This window comes from Chelmon rostratus, chromosome 19 (assembly GCF_017976325.1).
Source record: "Chelmon rostratus isolate fCheRos1 chromosome 19, fCheRos1.pri, whole genome shotgun sequence".
Taxonomy (NCBI): Eukaryota; Metazoa; Chordata; class Actinopteri; order Chaetodontiformes; family Chaetodontidae; genus Chelmon; species Chelmon rostratus.
In genome coordinates, this window is record NC_055676.1 from 4,132,300 (window position 1) to 4,153,166 (window position 20,867).

Here is a 20,867-nt window from a genome sequence, read left to right on the forward strand (position 1 = left end):
AAACAGACACTTGCTGAAGTGCCCTGCTGTACTCAGCCTTCAGGTAATATAGTGTTAAACACCTACAAGTAATTGAAACGACTGACCGAAGAACCAGCAAAGAGATGCAGTTTCCACAGAAGTTTCTCCTCTCTCAGTTTCAGCCTGTTCACTCTCCATCTGCAAAAATTCTGAATATGGTTGTGGTTCATAAAGGTACCCTCTTGTCACCACAGTGAATAGCATGTTGTTGTTGCTGTCATGGTGCTGATCCTGTGGAGTAATACAGTGCACTCTGCTATTGAGAAGATGTAGTGCCAAAGGAAGGGCTGTGCAACAGCCAGTCAAAGCTGTGAAAAGATTCATTACATTGGTACACTTAAACTGGCTAAAATACATTTGCTGCTGATCCTGTCCACAACACTACATTGCTTTGCTGAGGTGCCGGTTCTACTCTCTGCCTCTACAAACTAGAAGCACGCCAGCCGCCATCTACTGTCAGTAATAAACTGACTATGCATATGTGCCTCATGCAACCCCACTTCAAAAAACCCAAACTATCCCTTTAACATTGGTCAAACTAGAAGAAAGATCAGGGATTCACCAAAACTTATTAACCATATTTACCATAAACCTCCACAGAAAATGAACTGAAACCAATGGCTGCTTGGAAGGAATGACTCTAAAAACTAGGAAGATAGTGAGCAGTCATATAATTATACTTAAGTTCATTAAGTAACTTGCAGCATAGATGAAATGCAGCAAGATGTCTTTTTCATCTTTCTAGCCTCGTCCTCACAGAAATACAAAAACACTCGCATATAATTGAGCCGCATGCACACATACAAAGTCTGGGAAAGTCCTTATCATAGCGGGTTTCACACTCGTCTCATTTATGTCTTGTTCCACTGTCTGCCAGCCAGTGTTCCACCACATTTATAGGCCGCAGAGTGTGTGCGTGTGTGTTTCTGTGCGTGTGCTCCCGTGCGTTGCATATGTGCATGTCTTCGACTGTGAGTGTGAGTCTGTGTGTGTGAAACTCCACAGCGACTTGTTCCGTCTCCACAAGCAGCCAGACCACATCTGATCTCTCCCAGCGTCCATTAACACCCTCATATATATTTTTTATGATAACAGAACTTGATGGACTAATGTTCTATTAAAGATTAACGGAGCAATTTGTATGAACACACAAATATCCTGAGGTTGCTATTAAAATGAATGTTTCCACACTGGGATGCCCAGAGAGATCGAGGCCCCTCACATGCGTTTAACAAAAAGCTTCAAGTTGAAAATGACCAATGACATCAGCTTCACAATGCATGTGTAAGTATATGTGTGTGTGTGTGTGTGTGTGTGTGTGTGTGTGTGTGTGTGTGTCCAGTTCAGTTCAGTACAGTTTGTCCAGTTGAGAAAGATGCTGTTTGAAGTCAGGCGGTATTGAGAAATCCGAAAATGAGAGTTTCGTTCCTGACAAGTGAGCAAAAAGGAACAATGCACATGTAAATACACGACTTCCACACTTCTTGTTCCATGCATCCCGGTGTCCTGCTTCGTAGTTTAGGTTTTAAACATGACGTTCTGTGAGTCATCCAGTGCTGTTCGGCACGCAAGGACCGTGCATTCTCTGATCCCCTCACGCTTAGATTGTCGCAACAGCATCTTCTTTTGGTTTCATTTACTGACTATACAGAACACCACTGCCAGGACCAAACCACACACATTTTAACCACCTCCCAGACTGGCTTATTTTATTTATACTGATACCTGCAATAACTGATTTTGTTGAACTCAATATTCACGTACCTTTTTATGTTGACTTATTTACACGTCCAGCAGTTCTCGAGCTGTTATCAGTCATTTGAAAGTGCTGCTTGTGTCCGGCTGATGAATGTAAGTACAATATTCACAACTTGTAGCTCTGAATTTGGTCTCCACCAACTCCTGAGGGAAGTATCGCACTCTTTATCTGCTGAATGCTTCACTATGTTCACCAAATGGTCTCGAACTGTGTCTGTCTGCTGTTTGTTGCTGAGGATTTGGTGCACAGAGAACTTTGGACCTTTTCAGTTAAGAAACCAGTGAGCAGACTGACAGACGGACAGACAGACAGACGGACAGACAGACAGATGGGGCTGAATTTGACTCACATTATTATGTCCCGCTGGTCATGTAGTTTTGTTTGTCTCCCGTCTCACCCCCAATGCTCTCTAGTCTGATATTATCTCTCAAGACTAAAAACAAGTCAACTTTTTTCTTTTTATATTTTCTTTATCGTGAGACCTCAGAGTGACTCACTTCAGCTCATCGTATATTTTCTCGTGGACGCCTGTCCATTCAGTTTTGCAGTAACAGCAACCGAATCTACCTGTTAGATACCATTCCTTTAATCAAACAACTCACCTTGCTTACCTTTGATAGCCTCGACTGTATGACTGCAATACTGCTGTTCTAACCCCGGGGGGTGCTCTCTCACAAAAATGCCAATACTTTTTAATAATAATAATCAGCATAATGGGCTCGGTGGTTAGCAGCGTCGCCTCACAGCTAGAAGATCCCCGGTTCGATCCTGCCTGGGGTCTTTCTGTGTGGAGTTTGCATGTTCTCCCTGTGCAGCGTGGGTTCTCACCGGGTTCTCCGGCTTCCTCCCACAGTCCAAAAACATGCTTAGGTTAATTGATAACTCTAAATTGTCCATAGGTGTGAATGAGCATGTGTGTTTGTCTGTATATGTAGCCCAGTGGTAGGCTGGCGACCTGCCCAGGGTGTCCCCTGCCTTCGCCCGAGAGACGGCTGGGATAGGCTCCAGCCCCCCCCGTGACCCTGCAAAGGATTCAGCGGTGTATAGATAATGGATGGATGGATAATCAGCATAATAATAATTCAGATTATAATTACGATTATGATTATGATGATTATTATACAATATTATCTTCTTGCGCATCTAATGATCAGTGTTTTGTCATTTACATTTTATAATTAATACGTATGAGAGTAAGAGAGTCAGATCCTACTTTAAGGTCAGTTTCGGTTGTCTTGTTATTTCGGGCTGTGTTTTTTTTTTTTTTTACCCGTGTGTGTGCTTGTATTTTGTGTTTTGAATAACCTTATCTGGTTTGTTTTCATGATTTATGTTTGTTGACTGATGTGAGTAGAAATGGACGCGATACATTTTACAACAGTGATCAGACGATGAGGTTTGACTCGGTGTTTATTGGTGGACTGTCAGTGTAAATCATTTATGTAAATACACACATACACGAGGAACGCACTAATATGAGCACATGGGGACAAAAAGACACAAAAAAATGAGAAAACTCACACTAACAGAAAAACACAAAGGCACAAATGAACACGTGCACACACTGAGACGGTCAGATACTTGACATACACACACACACACACACACACACACGGAGAGAGAGGACGAGATACAAGCACACACACGGGTTAAAACCTTCCCAGCATAAATATTAGTCCACTTGTTCTGTTTTTAGTTGCACTTTGGTTCTTTTTTGGGGACAATTTTATTGAACTATGAAACGACACTTTTGTGTTTTTCCAAATAAACGCTTCACACCACTCAGATTTGTTTTTGTTCCTGATGTTGGAAACTGTAGGAGGCCTTACAGGAGACTCAGTGTTCCAGACCAGTCCGTCCTCCAGTCATCACCTTTGATGTTTTTACTGTTTTTACTCATTGTTGCTGCAGCGGTTTGTCTTAGTCGACACTTTCTTCTTCATCAGGCTGTTTAGTGTCACTGGTTTGTTCTTTATGACTTCTTTAGCAGTTTATTAGTTTGTCTGATTACAAACTCCTTAGTCCTCCACATCACAGGTCCCTGTTCTCACCTGTCTCACACTGCAACTCAAAAATGAAATGGAGGAGCTGATCACAGATGGAAAAAATCAAACATTTCAAATTCAAAATTATATATATTAAAAAAAAAAAAGCCACCATTTTACTATAAATAAGTGCTGACAGTGTAGTACTGCAGGAGCCGATGCAACATTGCTGTTGCTTCATGCCTCTACCAGTTGAGGCTGGTATGCTTTTTTTTGTCAACAAACCACATGTAAAGACCAGAGACAGAAATGTGGAATTCAGCCCCAAGCCCATCGGTTCCTATGGAAGATGTAAATCAAAGAGCTAAAGAGAAAACATTGCTACGAATAAAAATATTTCCACTTTCAATAATGCTCAGTAGTTTCTGGCCATTGTATTGTATTGCATATTAGAGTATTTATGGCAGCAGGGCAGTGTGTGTGTGCGGGACTGAGTCTAAATAAACTACAGTGTCTGTGTGTTTGAGTGTGTGAGTGTGTTTGTGCGTGTGTGTCTGTGTGTGTGTGTTCATGGTCACGCAATGAAACAGTGCGGCTCACTGATGTTTATACGTTTTTGGACATCAGTGGACGTCTCTGGTACAGAGGAATAAGATCAGGCTTTGACTGCACAGACATATTTGGTGTATTGAGACACAAAACAGGTGACAAATTCCTTCAACTTTGTCATTTTAAAATATCAACACATTTGGTGTTTCATTACTTTATTTGGTGCACAACTTGTATATTTCAAAGACACACTGAATGAATAAATACTTTGTACATGATGCTATGTTAGTGCATCAGCTATTTTAGTACACAGTGGATACTTTGTAGCATTAGTATACTATATAGACACAGTGCATTTAAACAATCCCATCTGTAACCAGTGTCATAAAACATAAAGAGTCAGAAACGAGAAAGAGAAATGATCTCAGACACCAGCTAAACAGAAGATTTCTGTCACTGGATGAAAACAGGGAGCGAAAACTATCCAGCGTGTCCTGACGCATTCATCCCAGACATGTCTCATGCTGCTTTATTCGTCCTTCAATCCAAAAAACACCAGATCGCTCAGGGTCATACACACATGCACACGCTCACGCCCGCACATACACACAACCACTCTGTGTCCTGTGTAAGTCAACACCACATCTTTGGCTATTAGAGTTCAGGGTTTGCAGAATAAAAGTCAATACAACGACATGTCTTCTTCATATACGGTATAAATCGTAGAGTGAAAAAACAATAACATGAGGCTAATGAACTAAATGTGCACAAATGTCCAAAAAATGTTATTTGGAAATAAAAAAGTCAGTTACCTTGAAGGTCACAAGGTAATGTAGTCTAATAGGGATGGAGGGCACATACTGTGCACACCGACTCTTGAACGGAGACATCTTTATGCCAACAACATCAGGGTCATTCAAGCTCGAGCAGGGTGCTGTGCGACATACCTCGGTGCGTCAGCAGAAGAAGAGAGCTTTGATTCGAGCGGCTGTGTAATTGCACGTTTGTGACTCTTGAGGCCCCAAAACTCATCAAGCTGTCAGAGTTCAACATGTCTGTACGATCAGAGTGATGACACACTGTGTTACTGTAATCAGACAGTGAGTGTGTGTGTGTGACTAACAGTGTTGACAGATAAACCGAGGATGTCTTCTTTGTGTTTGTGTGTGTTCAGAAATCACTGTATCACATGCAGTAAATGACTATTTATGTATGACTTAAATTTCCGTATCTATTCATGTGTTCAAATGTGTTTATGTGTGTGTGCTCCCAGCCTTGAATGTATCTATGAATTATCTTCAATTGTGTCTATTCTGAATTACTGATTTAGGTTCATTAGAAGTGCTTTTGTTGTGTAACTTTAATTTTGATATATATATAAACACTTCATAAAGAATGCCAATATAATATTTGCTAATCTTAAGCATAAAGTGCAGCAACATGGAGATTTAAATTGTCATATTTTTAGTTGCAATTCACTACTACTACTACATTATTCTCATATAGATTTTATTAATACTGCATTAATTAATAATTTGGGGACAGAGCAACAAACGGTAAATATAACAATGACATATTATCGTCTCATGTAGTTGATATGGCCAACAGGTTGGCACACAGTTTATTTGCAGCCAGCAGTTATGGAGCAACATCATCACTCATTCTTCCATCTTACACCATCCTCTCGTTTGCAGGGGTCCAAAACAAGAAACCAAAAGACAAAAACAAAGAAAAAAAAAAAAGATGGCAGCCATCGATGAACGTTCACCATTGCAAGGACATCTGATTGCTCTTAGAAGCGGGGGGAGAAACTGTTTTGGACAACTGGAATGCAGAAGATGAAAACAGAATGCTGTTCTATGCAGCTGCATTCATTTCAGATGTAGTCAGTGCCACCATTGTCCAGAGGACCGTCTGGATGTGGGAATGCAGTCCAGACTGGTGGGAGAGGAGCGTGATGGGGACCTTTACGGATGAAGACTGGGTGTCAAACCTACGTATGCGGCGCCAAACTTTAGATGAAGACAGCAGCCAATGTTATCCAGAAGAGACATGCACTTGTGCTTACCCATACAGTTGGTACCTAGAAACAAGTTTTATTTCTGCCCACATAGATGCTGTATATGGACTGAAAACACAACTGCATTTACACCAGTGTTCAGTGTGGTTGCTATGCAACCCTGACCACCTCTGGAGGTGGTTTGGCCAATCAGCTCACAGTTCCCAGGGCCTCTTGGGTGCATTTACACCTGTGCTTTCATGTGGTCAAGCACTATCTGATTGCAATCTGATCGCTCAAAGCACATTTTAATGCAAGGTGTTAAAGGGGTCTATGTGTTTACCACAATGAGCATCAGGTGAACCATGCAATGTAAACTGTGTGAATATCAGGGTGATGAGCTACAATCAATCATTTTACTTTTCCCTCATTGATTTTGAAAAACATGAGAAGCAAAGGTGCAAAGCATACCTGGTTAACAAGAGAGCTCTAGGTGATCGTAAAGTTTTCTTTAGCAGTTTTATTTATCAGTGTTGGGACTCAGAATTGGAGAATCCCTTCATCAGTTATAATGTGTGAATATTAAGAAACCTCAGATATCTTAAATAAAGTAACAAACAGCGTATTTCTCCAGTTCTATGTCTGAGCATATATTGTTCATCTGTCTGTTTCCAGATCATAAATGTGAAAATGTGGCGTTATGTGTGCACAGGTGTCTAGTTTTTGCGTGTTAGGGCATTTAGATATAAACAACCGCATGTGGGTGTGTATGTACAGTGTATATGTTCCCAGCCAGTATGTCAGTGTGTCAGACATCAACACACTCAGACAGACTCAGACACTTTATGAGCCAATCAAGTTTAATGATTGTGTAGTCTAAACGATGCCGCGAGTGTAAAATCCAAATTACGCGAGAATTCAGAGAATGTGCGTCTGTCTGGATTCAACTCACCTCACCCCCTTCTCATTTTTTTCAGAGAAAATCCACCACCTCAGTCTTACTTTCAAAATAAAGTCAGCAGGCTCTAACGCAAACTATTTTAAAATAAAACAAATAATATATTCATGCTAAATAATACAATATGAACATGCTGAAAACAATGATAAACACGTGGTTGTATTGTAAAATGTTAGCAGTTTTGTACTACTTGGTTAGGTTTATGCAACAAAACTACTTGGAAAGGATCACGGTTTGGGTCAAAATAAGTACGCTGGTTACTTACATTAAGTTATGTAACAGTTACATTACATTACATAACCTGGGGGATGTACAGCAGCATATTTTGAAGCTTGGGGCTTTCCAGGCCTGCTGTGGGTCAGGTCTGCTTGGCAACACCTGGAAGTTGCTTGACGTCATCCAGAATCATTATTCTTCATATCTGTTTTTAATATATCTGGAATTTTGTCATCATTATTGTCCATAATGTGATTTTATTATGTTGGTCTTTTCTGCACACACATCTAGGGCAGACTTGTCTGTCCGCCCTCGGAGTATGCTCTCCCTGCAGTTTCTTCCATCTTTTATCCCTGTTAAAGGCTTTTTTTTTGGGAATCTCTCCTAATCCGGGGTAAGGGTCTAATGAGTTACAGATTATTAAGATCTTCAAGCCAAATCTCTGATTTGGGGCTATATAGATAAAACTGTCTTGGCTTGACTTGAAAAAGGACGTGATGTCACACTGGGTGATAAATAAATATCGAACAGTGCGACAGTTTAAGAGAGTGACGGTACAGTTTGAAGTCTAGTTGTGTAATGTCATGCCAGTCAAGGTGATAAAATATATTACAGTAACTACTTGGAAGCAGAGTGCATCATGCTTGAATTTGTCCATCAGTTGGTCTGTAATACAAATGACTAGGATTCATAAACAGATGTGTAATGTGTCCGTCCCTTCATTTCCATGAACACAACTTGACTGAGCATCTCGAAGTACATATATATATATATATACACACACACACACACAGGCAACAACTTGCCATATGTAACTCACTTACTCAAACATAACAGACTGTTACACATAGACAGAGAGAGAAAAAAAAAACATGCCCCTGCCCTTGTTCGACAGTTTAAGACAAATCAGTCTGGTCTTCCAGACAAATTCTCAATTATCCACGGAGACCTCAGTCAGATGAGTTTCTTCTGTCTGTGAGGAAGCTGAATCACAGTCATCCCACCCTCCACTATATGCTGCTGTTTTTTCCCAGAGCCTGTCACAACATGTCCTTAAATTAACTTCATACACAACGTGTGTGTGTGTCTGTGCGTGTGAGAGAGACAGAGAGGCAAAAAAAGTACATTCACATGCTTCTGTCTGGGCTGTAGGTGTCTGCATGTCTTTATCCATGTATTTGTCTTTGCATTGTGTGTGTGTGTGTGTGTGTGTGTGTGTGTGTGTGTGTGTGTGTGTGTGTGTGTGTGCATGTGCGTGTGTGTGTGTGTGTGTGAGTATGCGTTTGCCCCCACACCACCACAGCACCAACCACAGGAAGAGTGGGAGAGAGAGAGAGAGGAGAGGTGGACCACGGAGCGGTTAACCTCATGACATCACAAGCTCCAGGCTGATTGGCTGCCGCCGGAGGCTGGAGGGTTTATAAACCAACCGGGAGCCTCGGATTCAGCAGCAGCATCACTGAGCAGCGAACAACATCCAGGGAAACCCAGGAGATAAACTAAAGACACACCACGTCTGTCTGCTTCTGCTCCACAATCTGCAGCCGCTGAACTCCTGAAGCCTCCTCCAACTGCAAACAAGGTCAGAATGAACATATGAGAAAGCTGACATTAGATTTACTGAGTGTACAGTTTGGATGAGGAGTCTTTCTGCAGCACTGGTGGTGTGATGATTGGCGGGAGGGCAGGTTAATATTTATATACGCTGCTGGAAATGTGCTTTATTTAGCTTAAAGAGTACAACTCAACATTTAGAAGCTTGCGGTGTGAAAATGCTTTTAAAATACACAACATGGCCAAAAGTAGGTGGACACACCTGTCTGTATACTTTTGTGTATGTTTGGTCTCTGGGTGCTTTTCACGGATATGGTCTGGGCCTCTTAGATTCAGTGAAGAGAAATCTTACAGCATGCAGTGATTGCAGTTGCTTTGTGGCAACAGGTTTATGAAGACCCTTCATCCCTGTGCACAAAGCCAGGTCAACTACAAAATACTTGACTTGAAACAGAGCCCCATCCCACAGTGTGACTGAATGGGAGCAAATCCCTGCAGCTGGGTTCCATCATCTGGTGGAAAGCTTGAAACCAGAAGAGGCTGTTGCGGCAGCAGGCCGATGCCCGTGGTTTTTGAATGGCATGTTTATCTGTCACATATGGTGAACATGTCTGGTGTCCACATACTTTTGGCCATGCAGTCCATATTATTTATGTATTTATTCTTCCAGCACTGTGAATGTAGGTAATCAAAAAGCAAATATTGCAAATGTGGTCCACAGCTACAATGCAAAAATGTATTCTAGCAAAAAGATTTTGCATTTTATTTTATTATTTTCCTCTTAACCACTCTTAAAAAATACTTTAGTCTGCAACTGAATCCAAACAGTCTTAAAAACAAGGGAATAAAATGTCATTTGTATTGATTTTGGCAAGCTGATCTAAATTTGGTTAAAAGTAACAGATTTTTTCATTTTTTATAAAAATAAATGATTTAGAACTCAATAATATGCAGCAATGGATGAATGTTGTTTTTCACTCTATCTGTAAAGGCTCTTTTCTCCAGCTTCACTCTGACTCATTTTCAGACACAGTTGTATATTATCAGAAATTAAAAGTCAGTGTTGAGCAGCCTCGCATTAAACCCACAGCAGGGTTTGGTTGTCCGCCATAAAAGCTCTGCAGTTTATTGCAGTTAATTATGAGTTCTTTTTTAAGACTTTATGGCGGTGAAAGTCTGCCTCTGATTGGTCAGACGTGAAGCTGGGGCGGCTGTGTTTGATTGGCTAATTAGTGTCACAGTGACACCAGGGCAGGAAGGGGAAGCTGTGGGAAGCAGGAAGCTAACCTCTAGATTAAGTGTCACATGACCAGGAGCAGCCCCTAACTAACCACACAGAGTAAACACACACGGACACACACACACAGATGCTGACTAGCTATCAGCTAAGTTAAAAACTCTTTTTAAATGAGGAGTGGAAAGAGTTTTGAAGAGATTCAGGTTCTTTTGTATAAGACAAAAGATGAGAGAAAAGCCTCCACTGGTTGCCTAGCAACCTAACGATGATGGCAAGCGTCCAGTAACATCACAACATTTTTACAAGCTGTCTAGAGATGCTGGTTGACGGTTCTGCTACTTCTGGACAGAGCCAGGCTGACCATTTCCTCTGGCTTCCGGCCTTTATGCTAACCTAAGCTAGTTCCCTTGTAGCTTTAGCTTGATATTTTGTACACAGACACGAGACTGCCATCTCACATCACTCTTGGAAAGGTAGCGGATTTGCATATTTTTCAAATGTTTTCACCAGCACAGGTGACACACACACCTAACCCTCACAATCACCCTAACCTGAACCTAACAAAGCCTCACCTGAACACACACACACAGATACAGTTCCTGCGGTAAGAGAGAGAAAACCCCTAATCCTAGAATTATACTGAACCTAATTCTAACCTTAAAGCCTTTAAAAGACTTCAGGACTAAGTGTCCCAGTGTCCACATATGTGTCCATTCTCAGGGTTTAAAATTCATAGTAGTGCTCACAAAGATAGATGTACAGAAATACACACAGGCGTACAGTCATATGGGCGTCTGTCATGTTTCTGCTGCACTGTGGCTTTCCACTTATAACCTGGTGAATTACACAGTATAGAAGAGTCCGTCATTAAAGACAGAAGCAGACTCACGCTGCTCCTCCCAGCGTGCATGAGAAGAAGATCTTGTTACAGTAAGAGAGGGGGAAACGAGAAAAAAAAGACAGGATGCATGCCACTGACGTTTTGCTGACACAGCAAAGCAGTTCATTTCATATTTCAACATGGTAAAGGTAAAAAGCTATTGTCTATGTGTCTCTTTCCCCTTTTCTCATAGAACTCCAATGTTACCCAAAAACTATTCACTCTTAATACACCATCCTGCTTTTGGAGATACTCGCTAGAGCATGAAATATGTATTATTCCACTGCTGAAAACAATTCCCAACAAATGCACAATTCTTCTCTGTTTGAATAGCTTGCATTAAAAACTACAATGCCCATCTGTTTAGGTTAATCTGAGAAATGAAACTATACACTGTATTTGTGAGCTGATTTTATAGATTTACATCTTCAGTTTCATTTTCTTCATTTCTGGTTTCTGGTTTAACATTTTGCCTTATTCTGGGAAATTTCAGTATTCTGTTTCTAAATCATTCCTCTTATTTTCTCACACATTTTGACCAAAATCAGCCAGAAGCATCCTGTCCCATAGTTCAACAAACCGCAAACCAAAACAATGTGACTTTCCCGCTCTGATGACAAAGCAAATGTTTTGCTGTATTGAAACAGAGTTGTCCTCGTTCAGGTCTGTAATTAAGGCCTTAATGACTTCCTGTGACAGACCAAGGCCACAGGAAGTGCCTCTGCTATGTCATGTGACCGTGCAGCCTCCATTTTTAGGAAGGAATCTGGGCGAGGGGATTTACTGGCAAGACTTGCAGCTCATTTTCAGTTTGACATGCCATTGTGTTTCCGTGAAGTTATGAGTGTCATACGAACTTGTTTTATTGTTTTATTGTGTTACGCGATGATGTTTTATTGTGACTTCAACCTGCATGTTTCTGGTTTTCTCCCCCATCCAGACACCAAACTGTGACACAATGAAAGTGGCCGTTGTTTTCGTTCTGCTCTTCGCCACAGTCCTCTGTCGGCCGGTAAGTCATTTCGCTGTCATGTCGAAAAATTCAAAATAACTTTTGCTGAACTGAGAACAGTCAGTTTTGTCCCTAGATCACATCGCTCCATTTTCGACATTAGCTTCATTCTATTTCAACATTAGTTCAGGTGTATTTACTCACTCTTGATTCAATTTGTATATGTGTTTGCTTTTCAGGCAAGAAAAGTTGCTGATAGCAGTTCAGAGAGCTCTGAGGAAGTGGTGAGTATCTGGAGAGAGAGAGAGAGAGAGAGAGAGAGAGAGAGAGAGAGAGAGAGAGAGACCTCCACACTGACTGATGTCTTGTCCACAGGTGAAACAACCAGCAGCTCCAGCCCTCAGGAAACCGGCAGCAGTGGCAGAACCTGTACAGGTACAATATTCCTTCACTTCATCCACTTATTCTTTTCTTCATACCATCATGTTTGGTTCAGTCTTCTCTTCTCTTATCATGTGTTTCCTCTCTTGTGCTCACCTCTCGTGTCTCCTCTTCTGTGTCATTTCTCTTATTCATTTCTCAACTCCTCTACTTTTTTTTAATCATTATTCTGTTAGCCACTTTTTTTTATAATCCATTCAGTGGATTCACGTAATTACCAACCAAGCATAGTAGGCAACCACCCTAAGGTCCTAGAGAACCAGGGGTCCCCAAAACTGGTTTGTAGTCCCTAACAAATTCGCATAATCTGCTTTTAATTTGAATTTGAGTATAGACAGGTTAAACACTGACATGATTGTACATATGTGATATGGCCTTAGTGGCGAAATGAAAGACATAGCACTCCCTGATCACCTTTACTGGTTTGACAGTTCTGGAGTTTAACATCTCAGAGACCAAAGAGCTGTCTCATTTCTATGAAGGCAAAAAGCTTCCACTAATTTGTTTCCTTTGACTGGCCTTGAGTGATGATGCAAGAAAAATCAAGAAAACGTAAAAAGAGGATTTAATCACATTCATTGCATCTGTTGTTGCAGAACATTGTAGCAGCAGCCGCTGCTGGCTCAGACGAGAGCACGGAGAGTTCAGATGAAGACGAGGTGAGAGATCGCTCAAATTTCAATAAAATCAAACCATCATCAGACTGCAGTTCCGGTTGGAGTTTATGACTTTGTGTTTGAATGATTTTTGCATCAGGTGGCAGCACAGGCTCCAGTAGAAGTCAAATCTGACATCACAGACGCAGCTACATCCTCAGACACAGCCTCCGTCAGCAGCAAAGACAGTGAAGACAGCGACGACGATGACGATGAAGCAGAGGAGAACGTGAGTAAACACACACCAATAACACATCTGGTTAAATATACAGGATGGAGGTGATGTTTTCTTCTGGATGTTCGTGGACAGTGTTGACTGGTGAAAATGCACAATGAGCCTCAGTTATTAAATCTCTGAAATTTAAATGCCTGGGCACAAATCATTCATTTAAATGCCTGTATAACAATTTATTTCATACATCTCTAAACATGGCCTGTTATACGATGGAGAACACTATAATAATTCACAATTCATGTTGACTGTCAGTCAAATACAGACATAATAGCTATCATTATTCTTGATGAGTGTAACCACTCACATACTGTAGCGCCTCTTTTGTCTCGCGTGTTCACATCGCCGACTCTGACAGCTCGTCTCCCACCTGTGTCTCCAGGAAAGCGAGGACGAGGATGAATCTAGCGACAGCTCAGAGTCTGGCGAGTCCTCCACCCCTGCTCCCACCACCGTCACCCCTATGATTGTGACAGAGGAGCCCGTGGCCGAAACCACTCCTGACTCCATCGTGCCCACCATTGTCACCGACACAGATGCGGGCCGTGGCGACAGCTTGGGAGGCTACCCTAGCGACTATAAGTCCATTGTCTACGGGGAGGACAAATCCTACCACAAGGTTCCTGTTCCCTACAAGTCCTACGAGTTCGTCGGCACAGGAAAGAAGATGGCCTACGACATGACTGAAGGCAATGAGGTGGAGAAGTCGCTGCAGGTGTACAAGGTACAGGTTAGTTTTAGCTTCCTGAGAATGTTAGCCAATCAATGCAATACAAACAAATCCCGTTTGGCATTAGGCTGCTGCAGAATGTGCTGCTGCAAGCAACTCTACCACTGTCAAACTGTCCAATGTAGCACTGGACTATCGTACCAACCATTACCCACGTCAGCACATGTGACCAGTGATCATAGAATGCTAAACCAGAGCTGGTGCTTAAAATGTAGCTAAACTCCACAAAACCTTACAACAGGAGTACTTCAGCCAGCATTTCGAACTCCTTTTAGCACTTGCACTTCACTTCGGCTCCATTAAGTTTCCAATTGACTTCAAATTTATTCTTCAAGCCATTTCAGCACTTTCACTCCAACAGACACTCCCATTCTACCTGAACTGCTACTTCAGCTTCTTTCAGTGCCGCAACTTGATTTCATGTCAGTTTCCACATCAGCCATCACTTTTAAACACATTTAAACATTTAAACAGCTTCAAATGTTTCATTCATCATTAGACAAAAGGGCGAGGCCCTTTTCTCTCACTACTTTTTTCCAAACACCTACATGAACCAAGGGGTAAAAAAGGTAAAAAAAAACATTCTTCCGTTAGTTTAGTTTTTTATGTATGTGAACTAACTGACGAACCAAGCAAAGTAATCCTCCCATCCCTCCCGTGCCTTACCTCCAGGCTCTCCAGGTCCACTCCGATCTCCTGGAGGAAGACACCAGCACCCCTGAGGTGGAGAGCCAGGGCCTGGACGCCTCCTCCGGCACCTCACAGGACCAAGACCTCAGCCCCCGCCAAGCCGCCCTCCCCGAGGAGGAGAGCACGAGCACCAGCGACGCCACCACCAGCGAAAGCGAGAGCTCCAGCACCCCAGAGGAAGAGGAGGAGGAGGAGAGCGCCAGCAGCGCCAGCGACAGCGCCAGCACCAGCCAGGAGTCAGAGACCGAGGAGAGCCAGAGCAGCGAGGAGACCACAGCCACGCCAGGAGCCGCCGACAGCGACTCAGATGAGAGTGACAGCGCTGAGAGTGACTCAGATGAGGAGAAGGCGGGACCTGACGCCACCACTGACATGCCAGTGGTGATCACTGCCAAATAAGCCTCGACCATCCAGGAAATGGCGTGGACGGTGGTGTCAGTTAGATTCATACAAAGAGCGCATGCTGCATCCAGGTGCAAAAAACCCGCTCCAGAGCCACTTTCCACTGCGCGACCAAACAGGGACAGCCAAGGCTTAATTATTATTGTTTTAGCATTGTATGTCCAATATTTCTGTGATCAGTTGCTCATCTTTTGGGGAGCAGAAATGCTTTTTCTTCTGTGTTATATTTAAATAGACCAATAAGTCCTGGGGTCTGGTTGCCCTTACAAATCCCATGTTTGACCCCACAGGGGAAAAGTGGCCCATGTAACTGACAACTGCTACCTGCAACCGGAGGTTGACTGACCTCATGACCTTTGGCCCTCCCCTCTCCACCTTGTCACTGCAGGGTCGAAGGTCAAAAAGGGAAAAGAACAAAGAAACTAACACAGTTGAGTCCCAAAATCTACACTAGCACAACACTGCATTTAATCATTAATAACTGCAATATGCAAACATACATTGTTTTTGTGCTTAAGCTCAAATAAGAGAGAAGTGCACAATTTATTTAAATACTTTTAATCATTTCAAGCATAACAGAATTTAAACTTGACATTAAGCCATACATGTGCTGCCTTTGTGGCTTAGCTTTGTCGCTCGCTAGTATCAAATCTGCTGGTGTAGATAAAAGGATGTAAACAAAGAGAAACTTAACCATCCAGTACAGGGTTCAATCAGGTATAGATGCAGTACACACACACACACACACACACACACACAAAACACAGTACTATTCATTTGCACAGTTCCTACCTACACTACATGTTGTCTGTTCCATGTTGTTTACTGTAATGTATCATATTGTACCATTTCTAAAATATTAATAAAGTTCTTTTTCATAAAAAGAGATTCTGTTTGTTTTTGGTTTTTTGTTTTTGCTGAGAAGATACAGCAACAGCTGAATAAGCAAGAATATAAGATAATCCCCGGTGAGGGCCACGACAAGACTCCCGGCTGGTGTACAGCAAGATATAGTGAAAGCGCATGACTCCAATGCTAAGCTAGGCAAATCACCTCCAAATTGCAGCGCTGTACTCAACACACAGTCATGAAATGTTTTCATTTCACTCTCAACAATAAAGCAAATAAGCTTATTTGCCAAATGCACTGACCTCTGCAGCTTTGTTGGTCTTCACCTGTTCACCTGTTCACCTGGGGCCCAACTCGCCGAATAGCTGTCGTATGACTATTCTAATGTGGCTGCAAATAGACAATAAAGAAACGCTATTTGATGCATATTACAAATTAGTAGTGCAGAATATGATACAAAATACTAGAATAATTCATATGCTGTCCAATTGAACGAGACCACCAATTGCAGTGTACCTCACACAGCTGCAAATTTTGCCCTCCTATTTCCTTGTTTGAACAGGACACTGGCTGATGTTGGCCTAACAATGTGAATAATACACATCCATAATGCACAAATATGCACACATCTCCAGTGATAAAGCTACCCGACAAAAAATCATCCATAAACCAGTTAGCAACTTAAACTATAACAAGTTTTTCTTTGCATGACTTACTCCTCAGTTTTACCCCCGAACAACCGTCTAACACAGCCAAGTCTGGCTGCGAGGCAAGTCATGACTGCCATACCCTCCCTCCTTAACCCCACTGAGGATTGTTTTTTCAGCATGGCGGCAGAAGGTTTATGATCTGCAGCCCTATGTCAGGATCCCCCTTATTCAAGCCATGGAGGAGCCCTGTGATCAAAGTGATGCAGGTCTGTGCAAGGCTGGATTCCCCATCCAAGAAGATTCTTCCCTCTCTGTCACAGAGGACGAAGCCTGTGATGTGGATGAAGTGCTATGGCAAGACCCAGCTAGGCCAAGAGATGATGAGTTTCTCTTCTCTATATAATTAGAAAAGTAGAAATATTCAAAGTGTTTTAGATTGAGCACAGCAGTGTGTAACTGGTTCAAACAGAATCACATCATATGAACCAGGCGCTCAGGCACACTGAGGCTGGACCCAAATGCAAGACTCCGACACACTGGGAAATCAAAAAGGCTCGAAGCCGGTTTAATAACAAAAAAACCTCATTGACAAAAATACAACAAATGGTGAAAGGTGAAACGATGAACAAAAGACTCTTGAATAACTAGGCAAGGTAATAATGCAAGGTAGCAAGGACAGGACTGACGTGAACCAACGACTACAAGAACGTACCTAGGCCAGACAAGATCCAAAGGGGGTGCTGCTGGAGACGCCAGCACTGTGGCCGCTGCTGTTGGAGAGTCCAGCCATTAGATTTATTAGCTCATTAAGCATCTGCAACAATGTGTATACACACAATAAGAAATGTTACATTTTACACACACACACACAGCAGGTAAATGTGTACCATAAGTGCTCGTACAATAACTCTGGTACAACAAATACTAGAATTCAAGTGTATCACAGATGAAAACTGACGATGAAAACAGCAAAACAGAATAAAAGATATAACGGATGGGAAAATGAAAAACAATGGAGTAAAATAATCTATGAAATTCAAATGGGTTTGAGCATCGATACATCACAGTAAGTTTATCCAAACATTTGATACACTATTATTTCTTTGACCTGTGTCTGAAGCAGGTGGATTTTCTGGTCGAGGTGTGATATTTCTATGACCACTGGGCCGACTGTGCCAACTGCTAGCAGCTCTGTGAGGCTGTGCTATCATCAGCGTACTAACAAAATGAATAATATTTGATTTATAATAAGGATTTTTATTTATTTATTAGGAATGAGTTGAAGATTGATTGAAGAAGATTAAACGCTACTTTACACTCTAACCTTATACTTCTACATCATACACTACATTTTGGAAACCAGTACCAGGAAAGCTTTTTTTTTTTTCCTCCACTGCATTTATTTGGCATTATAATGTCTTATTTTTCAGATTCATCATACTATGAATGAAAATCTGATAAATGTTATGACCCATGCTCTGCACACCGATTTTTTGTTAAGTTTCCCATTGTGTGTTGTCTTCGTCTGATTTTTGTCACAAAGTTTTGTTTTATTTTGAAGGTTCATGTTATGTGTCTTTGGGTTACTTTACTTCCTGTGTTTTCCCGCCCTTGTGATTTTCTGATGTGTTTCACCTGTCTGTCATGAGTGTTCCTGCCCTGTGTATATATTACTTTAATTACATTTTCCTGTCCGTTGTAGTCAAACATTGTTTGGCTCTAAGTTACTGTGTGGCTGCTCAGCATTTAAACAAATCACAGGCAAAATGCTGAAAGAGCACACAAAATGTAATGTGATTGCAACCTTTTCTGTTTTGTTTCATTTTCTGCATCAGATCCTCAGTGTTTTTGAAAGGTGCCACTGGCTTGAACCTGCCAGCTGGCACATTTTCAAAGACAATTCTGTCTAATTTGAGACAAATTCTACAGTTTATCCCAGGCATGTCAAACTGATTCCATAAAGGGCCGTGTGGCTGCAGGTTTTCGTTCCAACCAAGGAGGAGCACACCTGGCTGGAATCAATTAATCAGCTGATCTCAGTCTTCAGCTGATAACTAAGTGATCCCTTGATGTTGATTGGTTGGCCTGGTGTGCCCCTCCTTGGTTGGAACAAAAACCTGCAGCCACACGGCCCTTTATGGAATCAGTTTGACATGCCTGGTTTATCCAGTTTGTGACTGTTTGAATGTCATGGAAGCCTTCATCTTTGAGCTCTGTCCCTCTGTCTGTCCCTCTTGGTGTGTTTGTAGGTCAGATTTTGGGATGCCGCAGAGGCCAGTGGCAATGTGATGATGGAAACTGTATCCCTGATATCTGGAGATGTGATGGAGGTGCAGACTGTCTGGATGGATCTGATGAAATGGATTGTGCAGGTAGGAATACTTCCTGTCCCTGTGCAAAAGTAAGAAGTATTCTAATAAATTGTCTAAATTAATTTAAGATGGTTGTATTTTCATTCACCATAGCTGTTTTCTTGTGAGTCTGAACACCATATTTAACAAGTCAACAAGACGAGCTTTAATAGAATCTGCTGCAGTTAATTTACACTGATTTGAGTTTCTGCTTTTAGTCAACAAACCGCTTCACAATAATGACAAACAAATGGCTGTTTGTACAAGATGACAGAAGAATACTGTTTCCTACAGTTCACTGTTGAGTCATTTTTACAATTTTCCGTGTTAACACACAAGCATGACTCCAGAACAGTCGGTAACTGCAAACTGTGTAAAACATGAGACCAGAATGTGATCGTTAATCCTTTTGACATTAACTCCAAAGAAAAACAGTACAAAGACAATAGATTTAATGTTTTACCTCATCAGCTTCCTTGATTTTTTGTGAATATCTTCTTATTCTGAACTTGATGCAGCAACATGTTGGCTCAGTCATTCACAAGCAAGGATGGAGCGAGGTTCACCACTGTGAACAGATGGCTGTAGAGAGGATGTTACTACATGGGCTGATGGAGTTAGGTCGTCACCTGGTGGACTTACATTCTGTCAAAACATCTTCCTGATGTAGGATATGAATTCTTGTACTCTCAGCCTTTCTTTCACTTCCACCCTCTACCACCACCAGAGGTCCCCATTTACCGAGAAATCTTTCCATTATGCTTTCTTTAGAAGTGAGAATGAAATGATTTTTGAAATATTTCTTGTTTCCTTCCTCCAGTTGAATAATGCTGGCACAAAAAAACGGGAGTGTAAGGATTTGTATTCAAGAGAAATCCCTGTTATACATCTGTTTTTGAGAGTTTTCACAGTGAAATATTGAATTCAAGTTGTTTCTCTGTAAATCAGTGTGTTGAATTTACTCTCCCTCAAACCATAACCTCATCTTTAAGTTTTTATCCAAAGTCTTACTGTGCCATTTGTTTGTAATATACTCATTTGTATATTGTATCACCTGTGTGTCTGTCTATATGGATTCACTGTATAGTTATTTATCTAAGCAATTATGAACAACTTTACATTGTAGTGAGTACTGCGAGTACTAGACTTGCACGATTGACAAAATATTACCAGACACTGTTTTTAAATATTAGTTCAGTGTCTGGTCAAGATTTTAGATATTTGCATGTTTTTTTCTCTGATCCACCTCTTTGAGTATATGTGCTTTCTGTATGTCTGACGTCGCTGCTGTTACATTACAATAACATGCTTGGATTATGAATTCTATTCAGCTATTTTCTTCAGGCATTATGATCATGCGAGTAGAGCAAAAGCAAATCCCTTCTACAAGGATTCAGATCAAACCTCCTACATATTATTTTGTTAGACTGTTCTCGAGTCCGCTGTATAACCTGCATGACTCACATTTAGGCTGAGCAACATTTCACAGATTACATGAAGTACATGCATGAAGAAATGCATGAATTTTGATGCATCCACAAAACACATTTAATAGAATTTGACACTTTGTGTTTTGGTATGGATGTAATCTTCATGTTAAGCATCTGCCATTCATTTACTTTTCTCAGATCAATAAAGAAAACTGCTATCCATAAATAACATACGTCATGCAGTTAAGTAATAAAGTGAAGCAACAAGCTCCATTAGGTGTCTCAACAGCACGTCCTCACGTCCTCACATCATATAACTGTGAATG

At 41.5% G+C, this 20,867-nt stretch overlaps 1 protein-coding gene across 2 annotated transcripts; it reads left to right on the plus strand.

The window, feature by feature from the left end:
- Positions 1-8,944: 8,944 nt before the first annotated feature.
- spp1 (secreted phosphoprotein 1) lies at positions 8,945-16,104 on the plus strand. 2 transcript variants are annotated; one of them, XM_041960525.1, is made up of 8 exons: positions 8,945-9,069; positions 12,099-12,170; positions 12,350-12,394; positions 12,486-12,545; positions 13,148-13,210; positions 13,308-13,436; positions 13,822-14,169; positions 14,842-16,104. In XM_041960525.1, the coding sequence occupies exons 2-8, from the start codon at positions 12,117-12,119 to the stop codon at positions 15,256-15,258; spliced, it is 1,116 nt and encodes a 371-aa protein (XP_041816459.1). In that variant the 5' UTR covers positions 8,945-9,069; positions 12,099-12,116; the 3' UTR covers positions 15,259-16,104. The 2 variants fall into 2 exon arrangements, with proteins under 2 accessions (XP_041816459.1, XP_041816460.1); XM_041960526.1 differs by having other exon boundaries at positions 13,822-14,163.
- The last annotated feature ends 4,763 nt before the right edge of the window (positions 16,105-20,867 follow it).

Bases quoted from the DNA above. Each gene is read 5' to 3' on its own strand.
- spp1 (XM_041960525.1), top strand. From the start codon at position 12,117: ATGAAAGTGGCCGTTGTTTTCGTTCTGCTCTTCGCCACAGTCCTCTGT. The intron at 13,437-13,821 runs GTGAGTAAACAC...CTGTGTCTCCAG, and splicing joins ACGATGAAGCAGAGGAGAAC to GAAAGCGAGGACGAGGATGA. The intron at 14,170-14,841 runs GTTAGTTTTAGC...CCTTACCTCCAG, and splicing joins TGCAGGTGTACAAGGTACAG to GCTCTCCAGGTCCACTCCGA.